At 37.7% G+C, this 17,175-nt stretch overlaps 1 protein-coding gene and 2 long non-coding RNA genes across 3 annotated transcripts in view; 2 read left to right on the top strand and 1 right to left on the bottom strand.

Annotated features, from left to right (window-relative positions):
- LOC123878818 (protein slit) overlaps window positions 1-11,255 on the top strand; it is a 69,872-nt gene extending 58,617 nt beyond the window's left edge. The window contains exons 26-36 of the mRNA XM_045926149.1: window positions 278-353; window positions 1,084-1,185; window positions 1,980-2,112; window positions 2,566-2,675; window positions 3,329-3,442; window positions 4,448-4,617; window positions 5,335-5,464; window positions 6,297-6,371; window positions 7,100-7,173; window positions 8,162-8,299; window positions 8,905-11,255. Coding sequence (XP_045782105.1) covers window positions 278-353; window positions 1,084-1,185; window positions 1,980-2,112; window positions 2,566-2,675; window positions 3,329-3,442; window positions 4,448-4,617; window positions 5,335-5,464; window positions 6,297-6,371; window positions 7,100-7,173; window positions 8,162-8,299; window positions 8,905-9,012 — 1,230 coding nt within the window. The 3' untranslated portion in view covers window positions 9,013-11,255. The remainder of the gene's footprint in view (window positions 1-277; window positions 354-1,083; window positions 1,186-1,979; window positions 2,113-2,565; window positions 2,676-3,328; window positions 3,443-4,447; window positions 4,618-5,334; window positions 5,465-6,296; window positions 6,372-7,099; window positions 7,174-8,161; window positions 8,300-8,904) is intronic.
- On the bottom strand, window positions 41-7,444 carry LOC123878857. The gene is made up of 3 exons (XR_006798896.1): window positions 7,434-7,444; window positions 1,380-1,381; window positions 41-101 (listed from the first exon to the last, which is right to left on the bottom strand). It is a non-coding gene; the product is annotated as an uncharacterized LOC123878857 (long non-coding RNA).
- Window positions 11,256-14,751: 3,496 nt separating the features above from the next.
- On the top strand, window positions 14,752-16,092 carry LOC123878853. Its single transcript, XR_006798892.1, has 2 exons — window positions 14,752-15,801; window positions 15,934-16,092. It is a non-coding gene; the product is annotated as an uncharacterized LOC123878853 (long non-coding RNA).
- The last annotated feature ends 1,083 nt before the right edge of the window (window positions 16,093-17,175 follow it).

Genomic DNA, 17,175 nt, shown 5'->3' with positions numbered 1-17,175 from the left:
CGTAACGTGACGAGTGGATACGGGTAGCCGTATCCACTCGTCGTATCGCCCTGTGGAGATAGGCCCATAGAGTTTGTGTCGGATTTGGTGGCACGGCGAGACTATTGCCACGATAAACCCGTCCGTGGAGATTGCGCCTTGACTTGAGATAACTTGACGCGGTAATAGACAGGTAATTGAACGGCTAGTTCCACGTCCACTGGCTGCCTAACAACATAGTGGCATACGGTGTGTTCGCAAACGGTAGTTTAATTAAATATCAGTGGCTGGTTCGCAGGATGACATTATGATGGACCGGCCGCTGCTGGCGCCGCCTGCCGACTACCTATGCAAGTGCGCGCCCGGCTACTCCGGTAAGTCTCATCCTAGTAAGACTGTCTGTCTGTGTGTCACGGGCTGACCCGTGTCATGCACCTTAACATAAAGCAATAAGGTCTGTATTTTATTGGTGTACAATTGTACATTAGGGTTTAGTCGGTGTTAAGTTGCGCTTTTCTGCGCAAAAGACTTGCCGATGGCATATTATTGTAAATTGTACATTTGAAAAGAGCAACCGCCGAGTTTCTTGCTGGTTCTTCTCGGTAGGAACAGTATTCCGAACCAGTGGTAGATTATTTTGACGATTCAAAAGCACTTGTAAAAGTTTAATTGAATAAAAATAATTTGAATTTGAATTTGATGCTACTTACCTAATTTACCTTGTAACTACCAGCGCGCCTACTATAGACCTGAGAACATCTTGCCGTGTTCCCACTGCCATCTGGGACGTCACCACAACACTATTCTATTCTATTCTACTCTACTCTACCCTACCCGAATCTACCCTACCCCACCCCACCCCTGCCCACTCCACTCCACCCCACTCCACTCCACTCCACTCCACTCTATTCTCAAACGCACGACCCTATCAGTAACCGTTAAATAAATTCCTCGTGCTGACTTGTGGGTTTTATTTCACTCCTAGGACCCCTTGGAACCCACAACCTTTTTACACATTCTAACACTTTCCTTGATTGTGAATGATTGTCCGTTACATCCTGTAGGGTGTATATTATGGTTTTAATCAGTGAGTTCGTCCGTCAGGTCGTCTGTGCGAGTACCTCACATCACTCACGTTCAACCACAACGACTCTTTGGTCGAGTTGGAACCACTACGCACAGTTCCACAGGCCAACGTTACTCTTGGTAAGTCTTTTTTTTTAAATATCAGCCACGTTAATCATGACTATTCCCCTTTCCCCTCCAACTAAGCGTAAAGCTTGTGTTAGGAGTAGGTATGACAATAGCGCAACCCAAATACCCCAGTGTAATGTTAGTACCCAAAAAATAATCGTTTATTTTAAGCTTAACATTCCTAGCCTAGTGCCTGCCTCGTAGACCGCTGCGATTTTGTTCGTACAAAGGTCGAAAAAAAATTGCCTTATTTGCCATAATTTATGGGATACCACTTTTTGGGGTACTGGGGAGTAGACGTGCGTCGTAAACACATATTATAGACATCCACTAAGAAAGTATTTTTGAAAATGGGCTCTCTCCGTCACTCGCTTCGTACAATCGTAGTTCCAATTTCATTTGAATATTAAGCAACCAAAGTCCATGAAATTTTGCAGACATATTCTAGAAACTACTCGTAATATCTGTGTCTGTGGTGTTTTAGATTTTTCTAAAAATATGTGGTTTTAAAATTACAGGGGCTCAAAGATTTGTATGTAAATTTTTAAGACCGCGTAACTTTGAAACCGAATATTTTTAACAGAAATCTGGAAACCACAGACACAGATATTAGTTTCTAGAATATGTCTGCAAAATTTCATGGACTTTGGTTGCTTGATATTCAAATGAAATTGGAACTACGTTTGTATGAAGTGAGTGACGGAGAGACCCCTCTTAAGGGCGTAAAATAGGAGTTTGAAATTTATTTAATCCGCGCGGATGAAGTTACGAGCATATAAGCTAGTCACATAATAATTTGTTTTCAGTGTTCAGTACTAAACAATTACATGGAGTACTCATGTATTTCGGCGACAATGAGCATTTGGCGGTGGAGCTGTTTAACGGCAGGATTCGCATCAGCTACGATGTCGGAAACCACCCTACTTCTACCATGTACAGGTAGGTTAACCATTGGTTAACGTGGTTAATCAACGTTAATACTTGTTAAAAAATGTTGTAGAGCCACGTTAGCTATAGTCAAGCTTGATTTACGAATATTTATCGTTTTTAACCAATGTTTAACGTTGTTAATCCACGTTAATACTGGTTAATAAATGTATTGAAGCTTGATAAACCATTATTGCGCTAGGTTAACCAGTGTTAACCAATGTTTAAAATGGTTAATCGTTGCTAACTTTGGTTAATATTTGGTCCGAAGCTTGCTTAACCATTTTTAAACTATATTAACCAATATTAACTAGATGATCCAATGTTTAACGTGTATAATTTGCATTAATTCTCGTTAATTAACGTTACAAACTTAGAATAACGGATTTCAACGTATATTAATCTATATCAAACCACTTTTAACTAAGATAACCAATGTAAACTAAAACTAATTTATTATTTCAGTTTCGAAATGGTCTCGGACGGTAACTACCACAAGGCGGAACTTCTGGCCGTCAAGAAAAACTTCACACTACGCGTTGATGATGGCCCCGCGAGATCTATCATCAACGAAGGTATTTTTCCAAAAAATTGTTTTATTTTTCAATGATGTAACCACAAAATCACGGTTTTCGGATTTATTCCTTTACTTGTGCTATAAGACCTACCTACCTGCCTTTCATGATTCTAGGTCAACGGGAAATAGCCTATAGGTTTTCTTGACAGACACGACGTACGGACGGACGGACAGACAGACAGGCAACAAAGTGATCCAATAAGGGTTCCATTTTTCCTTTTGAGGTACAGAACCCCAAAAAGCTCTTTGAGTCACTCAGATGGCAAGAGCTATTCTTGGGGTTTTTTTACGTGATCAAAAATCAGAAATGCAGAGCTCCGTAGGAGAACCTGAGTGACCTGTGACAGACAGAATAAGTGGCATTGTAATTTTTTTTTTTTTTTTTTATTCACTATAGGCAAGCGCTTGACCACAATCACACCTGATGGAAAGTGATGATGTGGTCTAAGATGGGACGCGTTTACCTAGAAGGTGCCTATTCACTCTTGTTTTAAAGATACCCGGATTGTAATTGGTAGGAAACACAGATCGCGGGAGAGTATTCCAAACCTTAGCCATGCGTATGAGGAATGAAGACGCAAAACGTTTCGTGCGTGTAGATGGAATGTCGACGACATAAGGGGGTTTGCTTCAATTTTGTGTATGTTTCAGGCAGCAACGAATACTTGCGTCTGGAACGACCGATGTTCGTGGGCGGGGTGCCGGAGGACGTCGCCAGGGACGCGTTCAGCAAGTGGCATCTGCGCAACATCACCAGCTTCAAAGGTTTGTCTCTACCCCATCCCTAATCAATATCCATAGATTCCATAGAACACAAAAATTGTGTGACTTGCAATCGTCATTACTACGGTAATAACTCGACTTTTCCAGTCCAATACCTTTTAAATCCATACTAATATTATAAATGCGAAATTGTGTCTGTCTTAACAATTTAACTAATTCCGACGGGCGCAGGGTTAGCTTATATTCCGGGGACGGACATAGGCTACTTTTTATCCCGGAAAATCAAAGAGTTCCCACGGGATTCCTAAAAACCCATATGCTTAACCGATTTGTATGAAATTTGGTACCGAGGTGGCTTGCGTCTCTGTAATTGGCATAGGCATTTTATCCCGGAAAATCAAACAGTTCCCACGGGATCTTTAAAAACTTAAATCCACGCGGACGAAGTCGCGGGCATCCTCTAGTGAAAATATTGTTTTTCAATTAAACTTTTACAAGTACTTTTGAATCGTCAAATGCATCCACCACTGGTTCGGAATGCCTTTCGTGCGTAAAAAACTTGGCGGTTGCTCTTTTCAAAGATTTGATATAAGTACAATATAGGTAAGTAATTGAAGTCCCGCGCATTGCTGGAGCGAGCTGCAGGTCAAATCCACGTTCTTTCACCATTTACCTATACCTACTTTTCACAGAATTTTTGAACTTGTGTAAAAGCAAGTCCAAAATATGGCCTAAATTCGTTAAGCCTTTGTCGGGCGAAAGATTGAAGAAAACACATTTTTTAACCCCCGACCCAAAAAGAGGGGTGTTATAAGTTTGATGTGTGTATCTGTCTGTGGCATCGTAGCGCCTAAACGAACCGATTTTAATTTAGTTTTTTTTTTGTTTGAAAGGTGGCTTGATCGAGAGTGTTCTTAGCTATAATCCAAGAAAATCGGTTCGGCCTTTTGAAAGTTATCAGCTCTTTTCTAGTTACTGTAACCTTCACTTTTCGGGGGTGTAAATTTTTAATTTACACTTGTTATCAAGTCTTCTACGCTCGTGCAGGTTGCCTGAAGGAAGCGTGGATCAACCACAAGCGCGTGGACTTCGTGAACGCCGCACGCAGCGTGCGGACGGGTGCGGGCTGCGGTGCGGGCGACTCTCACTCCGCACAGACGCACAGTGCGGCGCCGCTCGTTCCGCACGCGCTGCAGGAAGACGGCGCACATGAGCCGGTAAGTGATCTGACGACTTCAGTGGCGCAATGGTAAGCCTCATTAGTGTGTGGTCCCGGGTTCCATTCCCGGCTGCCTTTTGGAATTTTATAATTTCTCAATCTCTGGTCTGGTCTAGTGGAGGCTTCGGCCGTGGTTAGTTACCACCCTGCTGGTAAAGCCATGCCGCCAAACGACTAGCGGTACGATGCCGTGTTGAAACCAAAGAAATGGTGGAATCATATTTTAAGTGCCGAACATAGACTGTATAACTGGAACTGTTTTGAATTTTAGTTTGTGAATATTGTGTACTACCCACTTTTTGTAAAAAATTATTACAGTTATCAAAATTATACCTATATATAATAAATTTAATTACATACTAAACAGCTTGGTTTTTACACTGGGTCACTGAACATCCGATGGTGGTGTTGAGTTAATTCAAAGTATATTAATTATTGAAGCCTGGGAGGGAATGGCCTGGGTGAAATGCTTGACGTTTTTTATGATTTATCGAAGGCTTTCGAATGTGTTAAACATAAAATATTGCTCAGGAAATTGCACCATTACGGAATTAGGGGTCTAGCATTGGAGTTGATAAGTTCTTACTTAAATAAAAGAATAGAAAATGTAGACGTGAATCGAAAGCAATTCCCGGATCCGTTATAAAAATAGGGGCCTCCCAGGGTTCCGTTTTAGGACCGTTTGTATTCCTCATTTGCATTATTTAATTGCCAGGACCCGTGTGTACCCAACCCCTGTGCTCGCGGGGGTCGCTGCGTGAGAGAAGCTGGATCCAGGTCTGACTACACGTGCCGTTGCAGAGCTGGTACTGCTGGAGCCCAGTGTGAACTACGCACTTCTATCGGTGAGTGTTACGGGTCTTCTCCGACTGGACGGAACAGCCAGTACGGGCCTCGAGGCGAGTTTCCATCCTTATGTCGTCTACATTTCATCTACACGCATGAAACGTTTTTCATCATCATTCCTCATACGCATGACTAAAAGAAAGTAAGATGTGACTGAGAGAAAGAATAGGTGAAGTTAAATCAAACCCTCTACTTCATGGATAGGAAGGAGGCTGATAACTGAACCATTAGGTTATCACTGTTGTATACCCTCCTTTTTACCCGACTACGGCAAATCCGAAAGGAAGGGTTATTTTCAGAAACGTGGAGGTAACAAGTAATTGGTAATAACAAGTAACTAGGTGAAATTAATTAATATTGCAAATAAATTAGGTCCCTTGAAGTTGTAAAAAAACCAAGTTATGTTCAACACAATCAGTCAAGTTGCTATCTAAGTTTTTGAATACCTACTCTTCCGCGATCTGTGTTTCCCATAGTGTTCCCTACCAATTAGACTCCGGGTACCTTTAAAACAAGAGTGAATAGGTATTTTCTGGGTAAATGCATCCCATCTTAGGCCTTATCACTTCCCATCAGGTGTGATTGTGGTCAAGCGCTTGGCTACAGTGAATAAAAAAATGTATGGCCTCCTTACCCGGGCAGGGGATCTTTGTGCCCTGGTAAAGGTCTTATAACCGAGGTTTCACCAGCTAGGGCCTGCCAGTCTTGGCTTACGGTCCTAGGACAGGTAGTAGGTTTACCGGTGAGTAGACTTACTACCTGCCTAGGTAGAGAAGAATTTCACTTGAAAAACTTATTATTAAAAATCGTTTAAACCCCTTTCTGGTCCAGGCGGCGCCCCCGTCATAACTCAAGGGAAGTTACCGCCGCGCAAACTGATCATCAGCAACGTGCAAGCATCGCCAGGTAATCTCCACCTTATCACACTAATATTATAAAGGCGAAAGTTTGTATATGTGTGTGTATGTTTGTTACTCCTTCACGCAAAAACCACTAGACGGATTTGGCTGAAATTTGGAATGGAGATAGATAATCTCCTGGATTAGCACATAGGCTACTTTATATCCCGGAAAATCAAAGAGTTCCCACGGGATTTCGAATAACCTAAATCCACGCGGGCGAAGTCGCGGGCATCGGCTAGTCATCTATAGTATATGTGTTAATTCAGAATATAATCTATCTCCATTCCAAATTTCAACCAAATCCGTCCAGTAGTTTTTGCGTGAAAGAGTAATAAAAGTACTAGTGTAAATTAATTTATAACACCCCCGAGAAGTGAAGGTTATATATAGTAACTAGAAAAGAGCTGATAACTTTCAAACGGCTGAACCGATTTTCTTGGATTATAGCTAAGAACACTCTCGATCAAGCCGCCTCTCAAACAAAAAACTAAATTAAAATCGGTTCATTAGTTTAGTAGCTACAATGCCACAGACAGATACACACGTCAAACTTATAACACCCCTCTTTTTGGGTCGGGGGTTAACAAACACAACACAAACTTTCGCCTTTATAATATTAGTGTGAAACTTCCCTTTTATCACAATGTTAGCTTTTCTTTTCATAAACAGATTTTATATTTTCATCGTTTTATTAATTTAACACTTGCCTACTAACGATTATTTCTTGCTTAGCCGCGCCGCCACAAAAACAGTATCCTGAAGAAACTCCTGCGCAGCCACCACCCAACGGACCGGCTTGTCGAAAAGTAAGTTTTGTAAAATTAGCGTTTAAGTTTAGTCTTCTTCAAATCACTTTGGAAGCTTCGCATCCTCCTTCTATAATATTACTCGGCCGACAATTGCTTTATTTACGGCCTAGAGTCTAGACTGTAATTGTGTGACTGTAACTGTAATGTACTGTTTAATTAAGGACATAACTAGATATTATTTTTAGGGTTCCGTACCTCAAAAGGAAAAATTGGTTGTCTGTAAAGTCGGTTTACTGACGATAGTTGAACGTGACAACAAAGGCCGATTGTGCTTCTTTGTCGCTCGTTCCGCGCTCTCGCTTGCACTTCAAGCCTTACATGGAACGCCTCAGAGCGAGGTAACGCCGCATGAGTCATGTTTTTTCGTGCGTGCAGCCGGCTCTATCGAATTATAAGACGTTGTCACGTCAAAAACGGAACCCGTTGACCTAGAACCACGAAATTTGGTAGGTAGGTGGGGTCTTAAGCACTTGAAGTAATAAATCCGAAAACCGTGAATTTGTGGTTACATCACAAAATAAAATAAAATATACAGTGCGGGTCTTGGTGTTCGCGCGACAGCGTTGAGTTCGCTGTCAAGCGTGGAGATAAAATGCAGCAGTAGCAGCAGCGGGGTCTTCTCCATCTGACCTAGGTCAAGACGGTACGGGCCTCGAGGCGTGGCCTCCTTGCCCGGGTGTGGCGCGGGGAAGAACACTTCCCCGGTAACGTCCTTTAAGCCGTTGTCGGTTAAGGCCTGCCTTCTTGGCTTTGGGCCTCGAGGTCCAGGAGGCCAGGCCAGGAGGATGTGTGTTGGATCCAGGGCCCCCGTACTGTGGGAGATAAAATGTGTTCATGAAAAAATTGACTAAATCACATATAGATGGCGCAGTTGTCATTAACTTGTTGTTGGTAAAAATATTAAAATATCTTGTACGGAACCCTTCATATGCGAGTCCGACTCGCGCTTGATCAGTTTTATTGTTAAGTCCAACCATAATTCTAGGAGGCAACCCGCGAGTTTATCACAGAAGGCTCGTGCCGAAGCCGGCGCGCGGTGCGAGGCGCGCGCTGCTTGTCCACCAGCGGCCACTCGTGCGGCAAGGCCGCCTGCTGCGCGCCCAGGAAGACCAAGAAGAGGAAGGTATGTACACAGGGTGTAACCAGAGCGATAGCAAAAACTAAATTCTAATTCTTCTTCTTCCAGCCCTTATCCCATGCTACGTGGGGTCGGCACAACGTGTCTTCCTCTTCCACTCTCTTCTGTCATCCATCAACTTATCATCTACCCCTTTTATACGCAAATCCTCTTTCACGCAATCCATCCACCTTTTCTTTGGTCGTCCTCTTCTCTTTTCTCCATCCACATGCATATTTAACATTCTTCTAGTGATATGACTCTCTTCCCTTCGCATGCAAATTCTAATTCTAATTAAAAATATTTTTATTCAATTAGACTTTTACAAGTACTTTTGAATCGTCAAAGCATCTACCACTGGTTCGGATGCCTTTCCTACCGAGAAGAACCAGCAAGAAACTCGGCGGTTGCCCTTTTCAAAGATTTGATATACAATATTATGACACGTATACAAGTGATTAAAGTCCCGCGCATTGCTGGAGCGAGGTGCAGGCCAAATCCACGCTCTTTTATCATTTACATAATCTTCAAAATTAAAATCATCAATTTACATAACCTTAATTCTAGCCTTAAAATCTTTCTATTTATCTGTCTATCTATTTTGGTTCCAGATCCGCCTGGTCTGCGCGGACGGCACCCGCTACACCAAAGATATAGAAATAGTAAGGAAATGCGCCTGCGGCAAGAAATGTCCTAGGAACACGCCCTTCTTGCATTGAATCCATACAAGCGCACCATACAAGTGTAATGTACCATACAAATAAGTACCTAAGTATTATAGTAGCTATCATACAAATATAGGTACTCGTATTCATATACAATTAACATACAATACATGTATTATGCGTAGTAATATATCTACCATACAAATACATCCAATCTTATAATCCAAACAAAAATATGAGAGACTGTTAAAACATAACATATGATGTGTACCTAACATCCATTTTGAATAGTGACCATTCATACAAATAATTCATAATTACATTATAACCAATTTATAAAAACGATCAACGAAATCCCAATAGACAATAATCCTTCCCTTTTATAAAATTTCTTAAATATTTTATTGCATTTAAAAAATATACAAAATTTATATATATGGCAACACCGACTAAGGGTTATTTTTACCCCATATTAATTTATTACTACCCCATGAAACACCGGCCTAATTCACAATATTTTTTAACGTTTAAAAAGTTTAATTCAATCATGTAAATGTAGTCTAAAAATAATGAAAACAATACAAAAAATAAATAACCCTATACTAATCTTTAACGCCTAAAAATGATTTATTAAAAAAAGACGACCTAATAACATCATATTTAGACCTCGATTTTATAGAGATTTTGTATGTACGAAACCCGTAGACCTAATAATATACCCCATTAGACTATAATATGTTAAGAAATACCATAGTAACACTTAAAACATGAATATACTTCAAAGTTAAGGATTTTTTGCATTTACTTATTAGCCAGCGTAAGCGAGGAGATAGAAATTTTATTTTGTCGTGCCCGTCAAGTTAAATTTGTCATGCCCACCAGGTTGAATTTGAAATGACCTCATAATACAGCGTAAATAGTTACGCGAAACATTCTAACGGCCAAAATTAAAATCATCTACCTGTAATCTGTCGATAAGTTACTTAGCAACGTTGTTATTTGTCAAAAATTGGTACGGCCGTTTTTGACAGATGACAACGTTATTAAGTAAATTATCGACAAGTTAAAGATAGATTGAGCATTAATTTTGGCCGTAAATCAATTCGATCTAATTAATCTGTCGATACGTTACTTAGCAGCGTTGTTATTTATTAAAAAACATTTGTATTTATTGACAATCAACAACGTCGCTTACGTATACGACATATTACAGATAGATTGACCGAAAGTTGACACTAGGTAATTGAGTTTCATTCGTGGTGGATATTACGATTAAGGTTTACGTACATTTATATAATAAGGGTAAGCAATAAGTAATATTACCCTAAAATATGATTTATCCGTTGTATATTACTTGCCCTGGAGGCTATTTTTCTCTTTTTTTAACTTTTTATCCATTGATTTTTTTATCGTACAAAGTTTTTTGTGAGCACATTTTTTCACTCTAGCAACCCTAGCATATAGCTGTCAAAGAACTTTATGCTAATGCTCTTACATTACAATACAATAATTGAAAACAGTATTTAGAACTGTTTAAGTTATGTATAATTTTTATTAATGTATCTTTGAAAAAAGCTTAGAATTATTATTTTCTACAAAATAAATAAAACTTAATTTAAAACTGCCATGTATTAATAATAATATGTAACACTGATTTTATTATTTAAAAAAAACCTTAAACAATATTATATGTGTTCATTTGATGTACTATTTAATAATAATATAATTATATTTATCATTATCTAGATGTTTATTAAGTATGTTGTATCGATAAGTTAATTTTAAGACGCCGAAGGTTATTTTAAAAACTTTTGTATTTTCTTAATTTTTATAAAAAGCAGAGTTCTTGCCATTTTTCATGTAAAATTAAAAATTAATTTAAGCCAACATATCGAATGAAAAATTGAATTCCCGCACATCTAATATTCTGTCCATCCGCACTAGGCCATCTTGGTGGACAATCCATGGCCTAAACTGTTCTCTTTTTGAGAGTTGACTCGTGCTCTGTAGTGGGCCGGCGAAGGGACTTCACATTCACATTTTGTGGTTTTGCATTTTAAGTTAGGGCTGAAAAAAATTTGCAAACTATAGTGTTGACGCGTCAGACTAGAGTTAAAACAAGATAAAAGTTAATGCACCGTCTCCAATTCCTCAAAATGCCTCAATTCAAACCTATGCCATATGAAAGCTTTTGGAGTACAATTTATTTTATAGGCCAAGTCAAAATTGAGCGCGAACATGGTGTCTAATTAAATTACATTTTGTTAATTAAGTTACTAATGCTTCGACTGTGCCGATACAATCCATACTTTCATACTAATATTATAAATGCGAAAGTGTATCTGTCTGTTTTATTTTTAATGAAAGGTACAGACTTGGGATACATCCCGGGGAAGGACATAGGCTCCTTTTTGTCCCGGAAAATCAAAGAGTTCCTACGGGATTTAAAAAAATCGAAATCGGCATCCCCTAGTATGAAATTAATTGTACCTATCCCAAAAGCTTTCATAATGGCATAGGTTTTTGAGCATTGTTAAGGGATTACGAGGAATTGGACCAAAATAGACTAAAGGTCATTTAAGACTGTCTCGTTTTAACTTTGAGGATCTGTTGCAAATTCGAATATTGTCAACAGTTACAGATGTGTGAGCTATAACACATATTAGCAAGTATTCAAAATAGTTTAAGGACGAAATAATAATATGTATAGTTTTTGTAATATCTATAGCACATTATATGCAAGAAACAGTTTTATTGCACCTACCAGCCTAGAAACGGCCATGGCCCTTTACCATTTTTTTTTTGAAATTAATACAATTAATACAAGACATAAACTGCCTACTAAATGAGTTTACGATCAAAATTGCAAATAAATTCAAACTAAATTCGATTCTTAAGAGGGGTCTCTCGGTCCATATTATTGGCGTCACTCAGAAAAGCAGGTATTATTTAAATATTTTTATCGAATTATTGGAATGTCCTCTCCAAAACCAACACAAAAAAAACACAAGTTTAATGTGTAAGGTTATCCGAGAGTTTTAATCTAAACAAACTAATGCCAAAATAAATAATTTAATTAGAGCGTGATTGCTATCACAACATCTAATTATTCAGTTCACAATCCAAATACCGAAAATATGCGATATCGCTCCGAATCTCAGAAGGAGACTGAACTAAAACCTTCGAAACACCCGTATTTATGCAAGTTCAATCTTGTTGGCCGCCTAGCAACAGATTGTATGACATCGAATGAGCCAAATATCGATTTTATCAAACTACCTGCATTAGATAAATTAAAAATTTTATATTATTTTTGACAACTGGAATCAATTTTTAAAAATAACCTTACAATACAAACGTAGTTCGTCTGTCATTGGAATACTAACCAATCATATTCAATGGAATTTTGTAGAAACTTTCCGGGAACTAATCTATGCCTGTGGTTTTCCAGATTTCCGTTAAAATATTCTGATTCAAAGTTACGCGGTCTTAAAAATTTACATACAAATCTTTGAGGCCCTGTAATTTTAAAACTACATATTTTTAGAAAAATCTAAAACACCACAGGCACAGATATTAGTTTCTTTATAGAATATGTCGGCAAAATTTCATGGACTTTGGTTGCTTAATATTCAAATGAAATTGGGACTACGATTGTATGGAGTAAGTGACGGAGAGAGCCCTGTTAACTACTTATGTGCTATAAATATTACGAGCCTTAATAATTTAATAGGAGTGCGACTGAAGGTCCTTTTTGTATAAAAATAAATAGATTTATTATATTTATTGCAATTTTGTTGCTAAAAGTCGTAGCTTAGGCTTATCCATTGTAAATTGTAGCTAAGATGTATTGTATAGGAACGATTACTTAGGTGTTTTTATTTAACATTTTTTTTACAAGCATTCCGTATTTATTTTCTACCATTTTGGTAGATTTTTCATCGCAACGGCAACATTGCATTTAACGACCTTAATTTTTCAGTATTACCTATTTGTTAAAGGGAGATTTCTGTAAATCCGGGATTATTAATATTGTAAAACTATATATTTCTTTGCACAAATGATAATTTATTAATTTATGTAGCTTTGGCATAAGATATCTGACACAGACTAAGAAAAAATGTAGGCGGAACAGGTACTTGCGAAAATTGAAATGATCTAACTGCTAGGTTCAATTCAATTCACTTTATTGCGAACTTGGCTACCAAATTCTACCTTGCGGGCGGCGATTCTATTGCAATGAGTCCGACATTAATTAACAAGAATAGAAAAAAGGACGTTTACATCGATACTTATAACATGCCTATAACCCAAATGTCCATAATAACGGTGCAACGAATATCGAAGTAAGTTTATAATGAACAACTCTTCGCCTTGATCCGATTTTGTACCGGAGAGAAAGACACATGATAGCTTTTCACGAATTCAAAATCAGTCTCAGTTTCTAAGGTTGAAATCTATAGAGTGCACTTTGACTTTCCTTAGACTTAAGTTTTAGTTAAAACGAGACAGATGTATGCCGGGTATAACGCTGTCTCGTTTTAACAGTGGCTTAAGTCTGAGCAAAGACAAAGTGCGCTTTAGCTCTAAAAATAACGTTTAGTTTAGATAAAATGGATTTGTTTTCGAATTCAGCATTTAATTATTCCGTTTGATTTTTTCTTACTTTTACTACTAATTAACTCTTAATTTTATCAAAGTAAATGAGATAAAGGATTTTTAAGATATCTCCCATGTAGTAAGTTATACATAACTTAAGCTTTAAGTTACTAAGTACCTACATGCAGCGGGACGTCTATGCATGCGCTTCTTATTATTAAAATAAAAGTAACAATATTGTCTATTAACTTTATAATTTATTTGATGTAATAAAAGAGGATGTTAGATAGTATGGCAGTTTTATTTTTCTTCACAATTACTCCAAATATAGGAATGGTGACTGACTGATCTAAACTACTACAAACTACACAAGTGTAAATTAAAAATGTATAACACCCCCGACAAGTGCAGGTTACAGTAACTAGAAAAGAGCTGATAACTTTCAAACGGCTGAACCGATTTTCTTGGATTATAGCTAAGAACACTCTCGATCAAGCCATCTTTCAAACAAAACAAACTAAATTAAAATCGGTTCATTAGTTTAGGAGCTCCGATGCCACAGACAGATACACACGTCAAACTTATAAAACCCCTCTTTTTGGGTCGGGGTTTAATAACCATAGGTCAACGGGAAGTACCTCTATAGGTTTTCTTGGCAGACACGACAGACAGACAAACAAAGTGATCCTATAAGGGTTCCGTATTTCCTTTTGAGATACGGAACCCAAAAAGGATTTTTGATAATTCAAACCTAAGGCGCCATCGTAAATGAGAATATGGCCAGGACATTAGGCGAGGATTTCAAAACAAACGCAAAAATAGTTTTAAAATACATATATTTATTTCTCAATATAATTTGTACGCTTTGCGCGATCTACTCCCGCCTTCGTCATAATACATGAGGGTAAATTAACGTAAGGGCGGAACCACACTTGCGACACGCGATAGACAAGATGCGACGCGACGCGACGCGACGTTTGTTGAGTCTAACCAAAACGTAGAACCAACCTTTACTTCAGTACCAGAGTGAACTAGAGTGAGGACGCTCTCGGTTTGATTCTTAAGCTGAGATCTATAGAGGGCACTTTGACTTTGCTCAGACTTAAGTCACTGTTAAAATGAGACAGCGCTATACCGCTGGCATAAATCTGTCTCGTTTTAACTGAAACTTAAGTCTAAGTAAAGCCAAAGTGCGCTCTATAGATTTCAACCTTGATCAACATTTGTGAAATATTAGGCTAGGGGTAACGTGAAATCAAAGATACCTAGTCGTTTCGTGGCCAAGCGTCAAATATAGGTAACATTTGACGCCTGCCAGTCAAAATGAAGCCTCGACATTTTCTTGCAAGTTTCATAACTCGTGAAATGTGCTAGTACATTTCCTAATTGCATCGCTCGAATTCTATCAATTCGATGAGTGATGTAAAATCTCATACAAAACCCAATGAACTTTTTAATTCAATTCAATTTTCTTCATTGCGAATATGGGTAAACAGGTACTGTATGGATTTCAATTCAATTTTTTTATGTAACTTACTTCGCCAATGATGTGAGGAATTAAAGAGACACGAGAATGGTTATTCTATATGTGTCACGCAGCATCAAGTCTGATCGAATGTCGTAAGTGTATTTCCGCCCTAAAATATTACTAGGTATATTTATACAAGTTATAATTAATTATTATTACTATACAAAACATAGACACTAATTCTGTTGCACATAAATCAAAACTAAATTGACTTGACCAAAAATATTGCCATCTCTTTCCGTACAAGACAATGTGAAAAAGATGGCAATATTTCATGCATCTTTTTTCAGGGAGATCTAAGAAATTTAGTTGTATCAATTTAGTTTGGTTAGTTTTATATGCAATTGAATTAGCAATATCTATTAACTAAAAATTAAAGTTACATTTATATCTGTCTAGAAAGTGTTAAATGAATGTTTATAAAATATTGTGATTATATGATTTGTAAATATAATTTTATTACGGGGTTCGTAAACATCATATTTTGTCCTATCTTTGGTTAATAATGGTTTGTGATGGTTGATGATTCAGTTTGTGATGGTTGATGATATAGTTTGTGATGGTTGATGATATAGTTGGTGATAGTTGATGATTTAGTTCATGATGGTGAATGATATAATTTGTGATGGTTGATGATATCGTTGGTGATAGTTAGTGATTTAGTTCATGATGGTTGATGATATAATTTGTGATGGTTGATTATTTAATTTGTGATGGTTAGTGATATAGTTGGTGGTAGTTGATGATTTAGTTCATGATGGTTGATGATATAATTTATGAAGATTGATGATGCAGTTTTTGATGATTGATGATGCAGTTTTTGATGATTGATGGTGCAGTTTTGTAAGATTGATGATATAGCTTGTGATGTTTACTGATTTAGTTTGTGATGATTGATGATGCAGTTTTTGATGGTTGATGATGTAGTTTCAGATGGTTGAAGGTTTGACTTGACCTACAATGGCTTTGCAAGTGAAATCTTGTATAATATAGCTATGAAGTATTAACCGAAAGAAAATGTCCGATTAAAACAAGCTCTAGCTAGTTATAAATGTAAGCACTTATGATTATACAATTATTATTTATTAATTATTTACTAAACATACATTTTAGTCAATTTTCAATTCAACAACCATGTTCTCCAGGACAGTATCATTAATATTATAAAACATATACAATAGGAAAGTTTAAAGTAGGTTCATAAATAAAGTTATTTTTATAAAAGCTTTGAAAATATACAAAATGAGACGTACTAAACACTTTTGACCAAAATTTAACAAGTGCATTACAAACAGGCGCGATAAACCTAAAGCCGGCCTTACACAGGCAGCTTGAAGCAGTCAGGATTGACTGCTTCAAACTGCAACTGCATCGTGAACTACTGTCTTCTATTTGTCATGGAACCACTGGAGCAGTTCCGACTGCTACAGTTAGCAGCAGTTATGCAATGTCAGCTTCAAGCTGTTGTTCAATGACTGCTTGAGCAGTCCGTATATTTTGGTCACTGGCTAATTGCTCAAGCTGCCCGTGTAAGGCCAACCCAAAATTGCAGTTGGCATGCAGTCTTACAGCAGACAACATAACTGCATCGCAACTGCTGATCGAAAAATATAATAGACTAGAGGATGCCCGCGACTTCGTCCGCGTGGATTTCGGTTTTTAAAGATCCCGTGGGAACTATTTAATTTTCCGGGATAAAAAGTTGCCTATGTCAATTGCAGGGACGCAAGCAACCTCGGTTCCAAACTTCATGCAAATCGGTTAAGCGGGATGGGTATTAAGGAATCCCGTGGGAACTCTTTGATTTTCCGGGATAAAAAGTAGCCTACGTCCATCCCCGGGATTTAAGCTAACTCTGTACCAAATTTCGTCAAAATCGGTTTAAGTGTTGAGCCGTGAAAAGGCAGTAGACAGACAGACACACTTTCACAATTATAATATTAGTATGGATAGTGATTTAAATTATTTTTATATCATTGAAAAATCTCAAAATATCACTTTGAAATGCTACATAACTGCTAGCTAATATTTTTAGAACCAATTTTTATTAAAATAAAGTGTTTAAGTTACACATCAGTTTATTTACAATT

Source organism: Maniola jurtina, chromosome 26, assembly GCF_905333055.1.
Source record: "Maniola jurtina chromosome 26, ilManJurt1.1, whole genome shotgun sequence".
NCBI classification, from domain to species: domain Eukaryota; kingdom Metazoa; phylum Arthropoda; class Insecta; order Lepidoptera; family Nymphalidae; genus Maniola; species Maniola jurtina.
This window is presented reverse-complemented; position numbering and strand designations above follow the sequence as displayed.